At 29.5% G+C, this 14,416-nt stretch overlaps 1 protein-coding gene across 1 annotated transcript; it reads left to right on the forward strand.

Annotated features, from left to right (window-relative positions):
- The first annotated feature begins 5,681 nt into the window (after positions 1-5,681).
- Positions 5,682-6,632, forward strand: LOC120086829 (ethylene-responsive transcription factor ERF003-like). Its single transcript, XM_039043635.2, has 2 exons — positions 5,682-5,958; positions 6,039-6,632. The coding sequence occupies exons 1-2, from the start codon at positions 5,753-5,755 to the stop codon at positions 6,505-6,507; spliced, it is 675 nt and encodes a 224-aa protein (XP_038899563.1). The 5' UTR covers positions 5,682-5,752; the 3' UTR covers positions 6,508-6,632.
- The last annotated feature ends 7,784 nt before the right edge of the window (positions 6,633-14,416 follow it).

Below are 14,416 nucleotides of genomic sequence, written 5' to 3' on the forward strand. Positions count from 1 at the left end.
AATCCAGTTCCTTCTAATATGTTCGAGTATGAATAAAAATACAATGTTTTCCGTTTTGCACGTGACACGAAACAACATCTTTCTACATCATAAATTCATAAATTAATATTTCATATCATATATTTTAAATTAATTCAAACACATATATATTTTTTAAATATAACTTTAATCATTCAATTGAGACTATCACGTGACATGCGTGGGACCCATATCGAAAACTTTCCAATAAAATGTGAACTACTAAAAAGAAAAATACTATACACCAATCTTTTGCATATCACTAAATTGTTCTATCATAATTTGACATATGATAACTTATTCTTATTTATTTTTTAAAATATTTTTATTATATTTTGACGTGAATGATGAAAGAGGGAAGTATAGAGATTGGTGCATCTTGTAATGTACCTAAGTATTATTCAACTAAAAATATCATTTCATATCTGTATTTTGATTTTTAATTTCAATTTATTTTATTTATTTCATTAGGGATCTTTAAATACCAATCCTTTGTAGTGGTTGTTCTTCTTTTGAACATTCAACATAGACATCTCTCCTTAATAAGTTGAAGGAGATCATCCCCCAACACTGTTCACTCAAGCATGAAGAGCTTTTGACGCTAAAGCATTCATCACCAAATTTTTCTCCCAATAAATATAATGGAGAGACACCGACTGCCACTCTAGTTGTCAATCTCAAAACCTTTGTAAAAGTAAAAGCTATTTTAGTAATATGAATCTCTTTGCAATTCAAAATTCCAACGGCACGAAGAGAATATGATTCTACATGCAAAATCGAAAACTCAGGAACTATATATAGACACAAATCTATAAACTTCTATTTGTATATGAATTTGAACATAAAGTTCTAGATATGCCACTAATTGTTGGAGTCTCTTAGCAATTGACTAACAACTCTAAAATGGAAACGAAGAAAGAACCCGATTTTAGCCAAAACCTAGCACAACAAATTCGCCTAGAACCATCACGAAACATCCACCCAATCTCACCTTTACCTTACCACACAAGGTTCTGACCAACTGGTATCATAAGATACACCATTAAATCCTCTATCAACTGAACCATACCAATTTTGTAACGATTCTCATCGAAATTAAATGAACCATCCCACTTTTAATTTCATTGAATTAGACCTCAATGAATATTAGCACTTGTTATTTTCCTTTAAAGTTATATATTACAAATGTCAATAATTGATATATATATATATGAGTCCGAAAATAATATTGTTTTTAAATCCATTACATAAAAAATTATTTAATATAAATCGGTGGATTCTACCATTTTATGCAAGTTGAATCTCTTGAAAATATAACTTTTGGCAAGACATATGACATCGTGAAAATAGTGAATTTCTTATCATCTAGATTATTGGTATTTATTAAAGACAAACCTTTATTCATTAAAATAATTACTCATCAATATTATGCCACGTCATCCAAAATTTTCTATATTCAGAAAGGGTGAGGAAAAGACGTGTTTACCCTCACATGGTATTTGAATGTCAAACTTTTTATTTGTTAGGATTTGTATTTACGAAAAGATGATATATATTCATTGAATGTTCCTTCAAAATTAAATCATTCAAATCCCAAATTATTTGATGGAAAAACCAAACGAAAAAAATGTGAATATATTTAGTATTAATGGAAAAACTTTGTATCAAGTGGTTCAATTACTCTTCCAATAAACATAGATAGATTTCCTATAAAAAGAACAAAAAAAGAAAGAAAACAAAAAACCTAGAGATATATATAAAATGGAAAATTTGTACCAACAGACCTTTTTAGGCTTATTCAAAATCTGGTTCAACATAGTGGTTTTTTGCTTACGTCAGTCACATGTGAAAGTACTGTTTAACCTCCAAAACGCACGTGAGGGCCAGATATGCTCGTTCGGACTCATCTCTCCCGCTCTTTCATCTCGTTCTGCATCAAACACAAATCGACCGTGTTAAAATAAGTCTGACGTAGAACAATATGGTTGAGCGAGATGAATGAACCTGGAGCAAGAAATCTGAGTTGCGTTTGATCTCATGCGCACGTTTGGGATTAAAATGGTAGTTTCACATGCAGTTGACATAAGTAGAAGACCAAGTTTCGAGTCGGACCTTAAAAGGGGTCCATCCATACAAATTTCCCATACAAAATGAGATTGGACATGTTTAGCAGTACCAACAAAAATATTTTGTCCAAATCCACTAATTTTTCTTTTTAAGGGAAAAGATTGATTTAACACATATACAATGTGTTGGATTTTATGTCCTAAAACTTGTGGTATGTAAATAATGGAACTTATTATGATAATTCAATAAAGGTGTTATTGAATAGACCTATTGCTTGAATAGAAATCCAATAAACCTAAAAGTCCCTTGACTATTGGATGAGTACTGAACTTTATGTGGAGACATAAAGGTGGATTAGGTTCGAGTTCGAGTAAATAGTCAAAATGATCTATAGTACATGAATAAGGTTGGGTACCTTATTCTAGTAACACTATTGGATATGACCTACTCTGTAGTTGTTACAAGGAGTTGTAAAGTGCTACAAACGAAGTGATCCTAATTCGTTCATGTTGGACATGAGGAGTAGGGTGTCCTTGTGCAAAAGAGTTTGTACAAGATCGGACCACGAAATGAGTCACTCTTACTTTATAACGTTGTTTACTATTTAAGACTGATTATTTCAAGGCGATGACCTAGGTAACTTCACCTTAATCCTGAGCTAACTATGAACTCTTGTTTATTCGGGATTGCCCTTAGATTTGCATAGGTAAGGGTTGGCTCAATAGCGCCGACCCAATATGACTGCCATTTCATAGGTAAGACTGGATAGATAGCTGGGAACATAGGGTGCAATAGGGAATTCACTCATACCCGCTTTAGGGATAGTAGAGAGTTTGTTCCCTTAAATGCTGATTTTGGGGCTTGAACAAGAGATCCCGCCCTCTCATTTGGCATGAGAGGGACTCGGTTTTGTGATTGGATCACAAAACAATTGTTCATTAGGGGATCAGTGGGAACTTAAAGAACAAGAGGTAATTTTAGGGGTAAAACAGAGATTTGACCAACCATTATTGCGAACAACCTGTGAAGGGTTAACTTACTAATCATGATTATATCGAGTGGACGTAATATATCTACAGTGAGGGGAGTTCAACTATGGGCTTTAGTGGAGTGACCCATTAGTTAACGGGGTTAGATCGGTCTAATAAGTTTAGCCGATTAATCTCGGATCGTTGGAGTCCATGATCTGTAGATCCATGAGGTCCCCCTACTAGCTCGGAAATGGAATAGCTCTAGAGTAGTGTGATAAGTTAATTTGAAACGTTCGAATTAGAATCAAACGAAATTGGAGAAAATATATTTAAACATGATTTAAATATATGAAGATGAATTTGTGTAAAGATTAATTTAATATTAAATATTAAATTAATTAAAATGATTTAAATTGTTTAAATAATTATTTATTAATTTTATTAGAAAATTAATTTTTGAAATTAATTTGTAAAATTAATAAATTTTTTATTTTAGAAATAAAATATTATTTTTAAATCAATTTTAGATTTTTGGAAATGGAAAAATTACATAAACTTGAAAAAATGGATTTTTCGTCTTCAACTAGCTTACTTGGAACCCATCTTCTCCTTTGCTTTACTCCAACCATGAGCTGCATCCCATGCAACACATCTCTTTGCATAATAGTCTGCAATATTTTGAAGAGATTGGAGTGAAGAAAGGCATGAGAACCGACTGAATTTTTGCTGAAAAATTCGGATGAAGAAAGTGTTCTTCACTAGGTTCTGTTCACTGAGCTTTCTCTATATTCCCTTTGATTCCAACTTATTTTGAGTCTCACAACTCAATCTAGAGCACCAAGAGGATAGTATGGAAGATCTTGTGGTGGTTTACACAAGAATTTAGAGGATCTTGCAGCTGAAAATTAAGATTTCATTAGTTCGGCCAAGGTATGTTCATGAAACCCATTATACTCTGTTTTTAGCAAGTTTCTTTTCAACCAAAATTAATGAATTAGAATGCTTATGAATCTTGATTTCTTCCGCTGCGTGATGGTATCCATCCAACACAATGTACCTGAGTTAAGTTAATAAGGTAAGAACTTTTGAAACCATATTTGAAAATGTAATTACAGAGACACTCTAATCAATCCAAAATAAGTTAGAATCTTTCACGTAAAAAATAAGGATATGAAATGATGGCTCAACACCCATGCATTATAATACTTATATTGTAAAGTAATTAAAATATGAAAATGATTAAAATCATCGCCAAACATTTCAATAAAAGAAATTTGAGTATGTGTGATTAATGAAAAGTAATTGATTAGGTAAAAGATTTTATCAAAAGATTTGGATGGTTGGATTGATGAATTATTAGACTTCAAAGAGGTTGAACTTTTAATGATTTGTATGAAAGAAAAGGGATATATTCACACAATCATATTGGCACAAAAAAGTACTCACATTTTCTTAAGCTTGACACTCAAAATCACATACAAATATGTTTAAAAAAATACAAATAAATAAACTATTCAACCAAATTGATGAAAGAAATATATATTTATTACAAATTCAAGACATGTGAACTGATTTTTTTTTTTTTTTTGGTCAGTTTCAAACTTCAACTTTACCTCTTTTTTCCAGTTCTCACCACTGTCAAATGCTCAACAACCATTTGGTTGGGTTCAACTATTGGAGAAAGATAAATATTTAGGTCTATTTGAGCTGTACTTATCTTTTCACGGTGCATTTAATTGTCTAACTATAGTTGTTTTAGGTAAGAGTATAAAAAAAACCTCAAAACTAAGTCCATCCATCGGTTTAGTTGGGATTTTTATTATAAATTTGGACATCCTAATTTATGTTTGGAGAAAATCGAATATTATTGATTTAAATCGATTTTTGATGGAAAAAAATTCCGCAAGTATGGAACCAAATAAGGATATGTATACCCTTAAAAATAAACTCTAACCTTAGATCATTTTTAGTATTTTAATTATTATGATGCACATATATTTTTTGTTTAGAAAAAAAAATAATATTATAGTGAGATAGTATTAAATTTCTGTCAACATGTTGATATTTCCACATTTCCGTGGATTGACATCGGTATGAGAGGTGAATTAATATTTACATTATATGGTAAAAAAGATTCACAAAACACAAAAAAGTAAGCATCAAAGTACCACAAATATAAATATAATATAAATAATAGACATGTTAATTTGTTTTAACTTAAAAAAAACGTTTATTTACTAATTTATTTTTTTAATTTTTTTTAATTCTTAAAATTTTTCTAGAAATATTTATTGAAATCAACATTTTATCGATATTTTTATCCAAATTTTCGTAAGATTTCGATATTTCCATCACTATTGATATTTAAACCTTAGGTATGTGTATGTTTATTATTTAAAAAAATGATGACGAAAAAAAATAATTACAATCAAAAAAGAAAATAGACCCATTTTTAATATGAAAAAAAAAAGATGAATTAAAAACAATACAAGTGTATCTGATGATTATTAGAAACACACAAATTATTAGGTTCACAATTAGTAGATATCAATTGTGATTGCCTTAGTTTAGTTGAAATTATTTTTCCCAAAAAAAAAGGTTAATTCAGACACATTCGTGAGACCCCACTAGATATCAAATTGCTTGCCAGAAAGGCTTCACAAAACTGGCTCCGCGATTGTCGTCTTTGTCAGTAAATGACCAAATATAAAAACACCTATTTTTCCCCTGCTGTGAACTACCATTCTTGTGCTCTGTTTTGTTCTTTCGGCCATTTTCACAAACACCTTCTGGGTTGCAGAAAGCTATGCCATATTGCCATGGCCAGGCCGCAAAAGCGCTACCGTGGTGTAAGACAAAGGCATTGGGGCTCTTGGGTTTCTGAAATTCGTCATCCTTTATTGTGCGTCTCTCGTTTTTATGCATTTCTCGATCTTCTTCAAAGCTTTTTCTTTAAACTCAAAATATACTCTGTTTTTACAGGAAAACAAGAATTTGGCTGGGGACATTTGAAACCGCGGAGGATGCAGCGAGAGCTTATGATGAAGCTGCAAGATTAATGTGTGGCCCAAAAGCAAGAACGAATTTCCCCTTCAATCCAAATGCAATTCAGTCGTCGAGTTCGAGGATTTTATCGGCTAATTTGACTGCCAAATTGCATAGGTGTTATATGGCTTCTTTGCAGATTAGTAACCAAGTTTCAGGGGAGTTTAAAAGAGACGTTACGGCGCCGTTTCCGGAACCGGCGCCGCTGCCTTGTGGCGGAGTGGCGAGTTCGGTGGTGGAGGAGATTGGGACGTTGGTGGAGCAAGGGCCGTGTGCGGCGGATTGGATGGTGAGAAGCGTGAAAATAGAAAGTGAATTTGGGGAATTGAAATTGTTGGAAGATGATCACATTGAACAAATGATTGAGGAGCTTCGTTATTACGGATCCATGGAGTTTTGTTTGTGATCCAATTGAGATTTATAAATTGTAAATTATAGGTTTTAAATCGTTTTTTCTCTTAAGCTATCAAACAATTTTGTCATACAATGTTTATTTTCTTTGGAACCAATGCATCTATCTTTAATTTGTTACGTACTATTTTTTTTTTTTTTTTTTTTTACATTTTATTAAAATTATTTTTATATTTTGTTTGTGAGTGATTCAAGTGGGATGTACCGAATATTATTATTTTTCACGAGTATTTTATGTTGGTTATTTTTAAATATAGAAAAATAAATCAAAATATTTAAAATATATAATAAAATTTTAGAACTATCAATGATAGACTAGTTATAGACTCAGGAGTGTTTGATAAATGGGTATAAGTTGTTGGGTTGGTTATTACCCATGTTTGTTAAGTCCATAAAAAAAATGGTGGGTTATTAAAACCACTTTTTTTTTTAACTCTAAAAACTAGTGATATTTTCATTTATTCTCTCTTCCCTCGTTTTCGCCATTTGGATTCTCCTCCAAATCTGATTTTTTTTTTTATAGTCAAACCTTTGGAACGTCACTTTACAAAAATTTGATAAGATGATTTGGTTAAGTATGGAAAAGAACATATATTTTGTGATTTTTTTTTTGAAACGGCCACATGTTCGATCGTTTCATATTATTTTTGTGATTATGAAAAATGTTAATGTACTACATCACATTTTCACCATCATAATCAAATGAAAGGTAATGATCCTATGTACAATTTCAATTCAAAATATACTATCCATATTATATAAAAATAAACTGTATAGTAGGTGAAATAATAATGTTAAGTTAGCAAGATTCAATATATATACATACAATATACCAATTAGTAATTGGGATCATTACCTTCAATATATATACATACAATATAGAATATATCAATTAATTGAGCAGCAATATGAAACATATTTGGTTGGTATGTTTTACAAATTGAAGAGAATTAGAATTATTACCGTTTTTTAAAAGAATATATGAAAAATAATCTATTATGTTCTACAAATTGAGGGGAAAAAATGAGATTGTCCAGTTTATGTCATAAATGATTTGAGAAAATACGTGTATATTTGAAAATTAATCAACAATAGAAAAGCATAAAACTAAAAAAGAATAAAAGAATGAAATAAAAAACAAACAAAAAAATAGAACTAATCTCATTAAAAAAACTACATCAGATCCCAATTCAACTCAACTCTGTAAACAAACACAGACAATTTAATTCCCTAGATAATTTAACTCTCCAGATAATAATTATCAACTCAACTCAACTCTACTTTTATCACGCATCAAACATACCCTAAGTGTCTATCAACGTCCATCAATGATAGTTCTAAAATTTTGTTATATTTTGTAAATATTTTCAACCGTTTTACCTTTTGAAATAATTTCCCTTTATGTTTATTTTTTTTTTTTTTTTAAAAAAAAGGATTACTAATTTGATTTTTTGGTTTAGTTTGCTGGTAAACAATTAGATAACGTTGCTTCCTATATGTATAATTTATTGATAAACATAATGAAATCCTTTGAATTAAATTTCATTGGTGGAGAAATATGAGTTAGCAAAAAAAAAAAAAATTAGAGAGTAGTACTGTGGTGATTCTAGATGCACCCAATTAAGGATGTTCGTAGATTAAGTTGAATTGAATTGAAGTACTTTTTAAATTCAATTCAATCGTTTGGATTGTAAATTTCTTTAACCCAAAGAGTTTTTAATATTAACAAATTAATTTTAATTATATTATGAAAAACTTATTTTCATGATTATTTTTTTTAAATAATTGGTTGATAATAAATAATCTATAAAAAATCATGAAATTAAGCAAACTGAAATAAATATATGTATATATAATTGTATTGGAAAGTAAAAAAAAAAAACATATTTTTTAATATTAGTAATAAGTTTGGGTTGGCTCGCGTTATTTTTTGTCAACCCATGAATCAACCAAAACCATAAAGTTTTTATTTATTTGAACCCAACTCAACCTAAACATATTAATAACTCAGCCCAAACGGTTGATCAGTTTTTTTGGATCATCAGATTTTTTGAACACCACTAACACCCATCTTAATATGGCTCACTCTTATTACATAAAATAAAATATATTTAAAAAAAAAAAAAAAAAGAATTTGTCATGTGTCAAATTATGATTGTCCAATTTTGAGGAATGCACAAAGATAGGTAAAATCCAAGATGTCTCTAAGTGTTTTTTTTTTTTTTTTTTAAGAAAATAGCAAAATAAGTATTTTCTTTAAAATACCAAGGATAAAATTGAAACAAAACTCAAATATCAAAGACAAAATTATAAAAATTAAGGTTAAAGATGTAAATTTAGAAACTTAATGACTATAAAATAAAATAAAACTCAAATATCACGATTAAAATTGTAATATTTTGAAACTAGGTTCTAAAAATCAAATAGACACTAGACCCGAATTTTAAGACAAAAATATATTTTCCAAATTAAAGAAAGAGAGTAAACAATCAATAAAATAACAAAAAAGAATTCTGTTTAAAAGATCAATAATCATAACAAAGAGAGTATAATAGACTTTAGGTAAAATTACACTTTATTCCTGGAAAAGCATGGACTTTCAATTGGGTCTAAATCTACTGTACACTTTCAATTCTAATTTAAATAATTTTCTCAAATACTCCAAGATTTAGTCCTTATACTTTAGAATTGTATCAATTAAAATTTTTAACTAGTAATTATATCCATTATAATCATAAATTTTTGTAACTGTCGATTTATGTATTAAATTTTAAACATATATTTCTTAAATAGAAAATTGAAAGTTGGAAGATCGATTAAAAACGTATTAACGTTCAATAACTTATTATACACAAACATACAAATTGTTAGACTAAATTTGCAGTTTAAACAATATTCTAAACTTTAGAAAAACATAATTTCTTAAATTATTTGTTTATTTATTGAAATTAATCATAATATTAAAACCCAAAATTTTGGTGGGCTTTAGTGCCTTGGAAGTTCAACCTCCAAGTTTTGGTGAGTTTGGCGGAATATGTATCATATGTTTATTGATTTATGTTTATGTTGACATTTGTTTGATTTATTTACGTTATTAATATTTTCGAGTTAGGTAAAAAAAATTATAAAAAAATGTTTAAAAAGAAAGAAAGAAAGTAAAAATAAAAAACAATTATTGTTCATCTCTTACAATAAACTGAATTAGTCACATCTAAATTTATAATTTCATCATATTTTAATCTCAATTTTTTAATTAGCGAAAACACGAATATAGCTTAATCGGACTAAAAAGTATATACCTTCAATAAAAAAGAAAATAAGAGGTTCAAATCTCTCACTTAATTTATGATTGAACTATATTATATATCGAATTTAAATTAGTTGTGAATTTTTTTTTTAACTTTGTAATTCATTTGTCCAAAAAAATTTTAAAAAAAATTCCACAAATATTTTTCATCTATAACTTAACCTCTCATTATTTATTATTATTATTATTTGGTTGGTATATGACCAAAGGGTTTAAAATATATTTCAAATCCTGAAAAGAAGAGGAGCTTATGATTGAGAAAATATATGTTGGGTTCTTGTGTGGGCTGGGGAGAAACAAAATTGAATGAATTTTAATGATTATATATAATTCATTATGTTCCCTCACAAGGCCACAACCATATGAAATTTCATGTTATGTTCTTTATTCACACTCATGTCATTATATACTTAATAATTCTACTATGCTCCTCATCAATGGTTGGATAAATCATGAGTTTACAATCAATAATAGTTTGAATTATAATATGAACAAACATGATACCTTTTTAGCTTGCATTAATCATTTAATCATTCCCATTATTGTTATACGCATGATCCATAAATATTTGTAAGTTTTTATTTTGATAGTATTGAAGAATATATTTGATAGACTAGTAACGAATGGTTCAATTTTTCTCTATCCAATCTATTTCATATATAATAATATCCTCATCTTCGATTACAATCTGCCTAACATCCTCTTTTTAGTTGGATTGTTTATTATTTCTCAACCAGACTTTGTACCTTGTTGATTGACTTGTAGTTTTTTTGTGATGGAGAGTTTCTTTCCGTTGTCGTTATTTCATGTCTTTATTATTGAAGTTGGTGCCCTAAATCTATCTTATGGGTCTCGTAGTTTGTAAATTTTTATTTGATATTTAGTTTGCATTAACCTAATCCAATAAACAAAGATATGAGGTTATTTTATGTAACTTAAACATGTATGTGACTACATACAAGTGGATCATATGTAAGTAATAACCTAAATGGTCTACAGTATATGGATAAAGTTGAAGCTACCTTATCCTGGTGACAACACTACAGATACGACCCATTTTGTAATTATTACAATAGTTGTAAATGTTACAAACGATGTGATCCTAATTGAAAGATTAACATTTCAATAGGATGACCATAGGTGACTCGATCTTAATCCTGAGTGAGTTGTGAACTCTTGTCTATGAGGGTAATCTTTTGATCAATATGGATGAAAATGGCCAGATTCGATGATTAAATAAGCTTACCATTTTTTGGATTTATCCAAGTAGGAAGTTGAGGACACAACTACACAAGATAGAATTCACTCATTCCCGTCTTTAGGGAAAACAGATGAATTACTCCCTCAATAGCTGATCTTGGGTCTTGACAATGAGGTCTCACCCTCTCATTGCCCCGAAAGGGATTACTTTATAGTTGGACTATAAATAATCTATTCATTAGAGAGATTAGTGATACTTAAAGAGTTGTAGATGTAACTACAAGGGTAAAATAGAATTATGGGTCTTTAGTGGAGTGACCTACCGTTAATGAAATTTGATTAATTTAATTAAAAAGTTTAATTAATTAATTTTGTATCATTGGAGCTTCTACTATATAGTCTAAGGTTCTTTCTCATTAAGGATAAAAGATAAGAATAAATTAATTTTGGATTAATTTGAATTGTTTAAATTATATAAGAGATTTTATTGTATAAGATACAATCAACATAGTGTATAAAGATTTATTATAATATAAAGTTAATTTTGAATAAGATTAAAAAAATTATTATATTTTATAACACGTAAGAGATAAATATTGAACTAAGATTCAAATATTAGTTATATGAATGAGATTCATTGTAACATCCCGAGCTGTAGGAAGTTTTAAGTTAGTTATCGCAAATTATTGAGCTTTAGTTTCCCTAATATTTGGGATTTGGAATCAAATTGTTATAGTTAAAGAAGTTATATTGGTTAATGTGGATTCATTGAGTAGAGTTTAAACTAATTGGAAGGGAATTGAATGATAATAAATTTTGAGTTTTTGTGAAATTTGAAAGGGAAAAGGGGAAATTATAGGTTTAAAATTGTTGGATTTTATGTCATAAAACTCGTAGTTTGTAATATCATATTCTTGTTCAATAAAGCTGTTATTAAAAATCTTTAATAAATTTAAATTCTATATTCATGAATCCAATAAACTAAGGATTCGAGACTATTAAGTTTAAGTTTGAACTTTATGTAGTAACATAAATGTGGATCAAGTTCAGATATATAACCAAAATGGTCTATAGTATATGAATAAGGTTGGGCACCTTATTCTGGGGACACTATGGATGCGGCCCATTTTGTAGTTAGTACAAACGATGTGATCCTAAACCGTTCATGTGGGTGGAGACATGAAAATGGGGGCATCCTATGTAAAGAGTTTACATAAGACTGAACCATAAAATAGTCACTTTTTACGTTGTAAATGTCGTTTAATGTATAAAACTGACTATTTCTTTAATTGTTGACCTAGGTAACTTAATCTTAATCATGAGCTAACTATGAACTCCTATTCACTCGGAATTATCCTTAGATCTGCATAGGTGAGGGCAACTCATTATCGCTGGCTCAATAAGCCTCCCATTTCAGGGGTAAGATCAGGTGGATAGTTGGGAACATAGGGTGCAAGACGGAACTCACTTCTACCTGTTATAGGGATAATAGATAGGTTGTTCCCTTTAGTACTGAATCCAGGTCTTGAACAAGAGGCCCCACCCTCTCATTGGCCCAAGAGGGGTTCGGTTTATAGGTTGGACCTTAAACCAATTATTCATTAGAGGATCAGTGAAAATTAAGGAATAAGATATAGTCTCAAAGATAAAACGGTTTCATGACCCAGTAGAGATTACGAACAACCTGTGAAGGATTAGCTTACTAATCATGGTTATATCATATGGACACAAATATATCTATAGTGAGGGGAGTGCAACTACGGAACTATAGTGGAAATGATGATTAGCTCCATCTAAAGAGTTTAACCGTGAGTTAACGAATGTTGATTAGCTCCATCTAAAGAGTTTAGCCAGCTAATCTCGGATCGTTGGAGCCCATGATCTATAGGTCTATTAGGTTCCCCTACTAGCTCATATGGAATAAACTTAGAACGGTATGATAGAAGAATTCGAATTGTTCGAATTAGGTGAAGAGAGAGAAACCGACAAGTATATGTGATATAGTGGTCGGTTTTTCAGTTTAGAGAAACAACTTTAAATATTTAAATGTGATTTAAATATAAAAAATATGAATACGTTCATATTCGGAAGCTCGGAAATAATATAAATTGTCAGAGATGTAAAAAATCAAAGAGTTGACTTTTGACTTTGAAAAGTCAAACTTTGACCGACCTTCTATTCAGATGTGATTTGAATTTCGAGAAAATGAATGCAGATTCATGCTCGGGAGGTCAAAGTTAGTCAACACAGAAAAATCATAAAAAATCAAAATGTTGACTTTTTTTTGTCAAAGTTGACTTTGGCCAAATGACTATTTTGCCCTTTGACTAAAGTTAATGGAAAAATCCAAACTTTCGTTGGATAATTCTAATAACAAAATAGTGGGCTAGGTGTTGAATTATAGTGGAGATATTAAGCTCACTTAGATAGTAGGTTCTAGGTGTTAGATTTGTATGAAGTTGTTTCATGCAATTTTGCATGACCCTTTTCTATAAATATGGGTTTGTCATTTTGGATTAAAGACTTACATTTGGCAAAAATTAGTTTTTAAAAATTGGGCTGAAAAAACCTAAACCCAACCCAAAATTCACTCTACTATTTCCATCTCCTTCTCTCTCTGAGGTTCTTCATCCATCAGGTCCCATAACCCAGTTATGTGTCCAGAGGATAGTAGGTCAACTCTAGTGGTTATCCGATTCTTGTTCGAGCGGAGATAGACGAGTTTCGGGAGCTTCAAAGGTATTGTTTCTAAAAAAACCCTAATTAATTATTTTAGGGTTGTATGTTTAATTTATGCAATTAGAGTAAAATTGTTCCTCTTTTTCGCTACGCATGCCTACTTTTCCATAAAAAATTTTACCCCTTTAATTTTAGAATTTGGATCCAAAATTTAAGTAAAGAATTAGGAGAAGATAATCGGCTTATTTGGAAGTTATTAAATCAAGTATCTAAAAAGATTTGTAAATTTGGGTTTATGTTAATTTGGAAAGTTGGAATTTAATTTTGGGATTTGAGATTTTTGTAAAGTAGTGATTTAAAGTTGGATGATTTATTTTGAGGTTTATTTAATTAATTGGAGGAGAGGTGAAAGATTTTAGTTTGATGTGGTATATTTATTAAGGAAAGGAAAAAGAATATATATATGGGTTCTGGAATTTAAGAAAAGGAAAGGGAAGAATATATTTTAGATATACATATTATTTATATATTTGCGTGGTAGAGATTTAAAAAGAAAAAAAAAAGAAATTTAGAATTTTTTTATTAAGTTTATAAAAGAATTGAAATTTGAATGAGAAGATTTAATTGAAAATTTACCATTACTATGGGCCTACATATATAGAAAAGAAAAGAAAGATAAGTTTTATTTTCTTTTATTTAGAAGCTCATGAAGACGGCC

The sequence above is a fragment of the Benincasa hispida genome, chromosome 9 (assembly GCF_027475165.1).
Source record: "Benincasa hispida cultivar pf3 chromosome 9, pf3_genome.v1.1, whole genome shotgun sequence".
NCBI lineage: Eukaryota > Viridiplantae > Streptophyta > Magnoliopsida > Cucurbitales > Cucurbitaceae > Benincasa > Benincasa hispida.